Source organism: Phytophthora parasitica, assembly GCF_000247585.1.
Source record: "Phytophthora parasitica INRA-310 unplaced genomic scaffold supercont2.1, whole genome shotgun sequence".
In the NCBI taxonomy this organism is placed as follows: Eukaryota; Oomycota; class Peronosporomycetes; order Peronosporales; family Peronosporaceae; genus Phytophthora; species Phytophthora nicotianae.
Window position 1 is genome coordinate 494,610 of NW_008634126.1, and position 1,783 is coordinate 496,392.

The window sequence follows — 1,783 nt, forward strand, 5'->3', positions numbered from 1 at the left end:
ACTGCTAGTCATACTGAATACAACCACATTTGCATTTGATTGTTGTGAATATTATATTATTGCGGGTTGCCCTTCACGTGATCAAACATCGTTTGATCACGTGACCTAATCATTTTTTTTTGCTGCTACCAAAGGAGATAGTGACCTGTGATAGTGATTACCGATCTGTTTATGCGTGAGAATCGCCATTTGTTTGATAACGGAGCAGTGGAGGCCTTCCTGGTGTCTAAGCGGAAAGGCAAGAGCCGTTCTCGAAGCTCTCACACATCAGGAACTAGTCGACAAAACCGATCTTCGTCCTATTCATCATCGTCCAGTCTAGACAGTGATGACAGCGCGTACAGCTCTCAAGACTCCGCTCTCAATGTATCACAAACGTCGCTGAGTTATGACGAAGGAGTTTCGAATGCAGCGGCGTTCGAGCATTTTGACGCGACTATCGGCTTGTCAGCGTCTGCTTTCGACCCGTTAGCCTCCAACGCACGACTGAATCTGCTGCAAAATGACACAGAAACGCCCGTACCAGTGGAAAATAAAGGAGGTTTACCCGACGATGCTACAGCTCGAAAGAATGAGATGGCCATCCGAAGCTTCCGTCTGTTTGAGTCTCACCGCAAGCTCCGTCGTCTACGTGTTCCAATGGGCGAACTGCAACTGCTTCGTCCGCTGTCTCGGGGCACAACGGGTGAAATTTGGCTTGCACTGCACAGTAACAGCCAGGTCGCACTCAAGCAACTGGTGCCGGAAAAGCGTCGCTTGTTGCATGAAATGGAGATGTTTCTGGCCGAAATCTACCTCATGGCACAGTTGAAACACCCTCACATTGTGACTCTGAATGGTATCGCGTGGAACACATTGGAGCACGTGGTCATGGTGCAGGAATTCATGGAAGGTGGCGACTTGCAGCATTTCCTAGCGCAGCAAAATGTCAGTAAAGCCACCTCAACAGCTCCGATAAGTTCGGGGAACACGATTGTAGGACGCTCTAGCTCAGTATCCGGGGGATTACCGCAGGTGAACGAAGCTGTGGCCGTCGCAGCGACATCCTCAGGCTCGTTTGCTGGCGGTCTTGGAGCTGCTGCTGGCGGGTTGATTGTAGTGGGTTTCGATACTAAACACACTTCAAATGGGGAAGCTGGCACTTGCTAAAACTAGTACGCCGATTGTATTCCAATGAGCTCCGTTGAGCAAATGGAAAAGTGAACAACACCTTGGCTGGAGCACTTCCTTTCCACTAAACTAACTCCTGGTCTGCCTTCAACCAGAACCCGTTTCTAATTCAACCCTGAACTATCTTGTTGAATTCCTAACCGCCAGCTAGTGTACCTGGAGTCCGATCTCCAGTACACTCCTGTGAGCGAGATTTGGCTCTACATCTAGACCATCTCCCACTACAGTTCCCCCCGAGGCTAATCTCGTCAAATGCAGTCCATCGCAATCGGGTTTCAACATTTTCGTGGCCTTAGACCATCAGCCTATCGATGTCCTTTTTGCCCATGTTCACCACGTGGTCTCTTGTGCGCTTCTGCTACACCGATACTACTGCTGCCGTGAAATCGTTATCACTGGCCTGCTTTGCATAATTCTCCACCATGAGCCTCACATCCTTGCGCACAGACTTCATAGGTTCCCACGAATCTTCAATAGCCCCCAAACCATGCCAATGCATCAGCAGCTCGTAGTCTTTGATCCGGTCGTTCCAACGATGATCACGGATCCCGTCCACTTTGAGTACGATGCCCTGTGAGGCTACGTGCTCCAACAGTTCTTCGTTGACGTTCAA

General features: G+C 49.7%; 1 protein-coding gene across 1 annotated transcript; it reads left to right on the plus strand.

Annotated features, from left to right (window-relative positions):
- Positions 1-171: 171 nt before the first annotated feature.
- Positions 172-1,149, plus strand: PPTG_00123 (hypothetical protein; the record flags this gene model as incomplete). The annotated part of the gene is made up of 1 exon (XM_008891488.1): positions 172-1,149. The coding sequence occupies one exon, from the start codon at positions 172-174 to the stop codon at positions 1,147-1,149; it is 978 nt and encodes a 325-aa protein (XP_008889736.1).
- Positions 1,150-1,783: the final 634 nt, after the last annotated feature.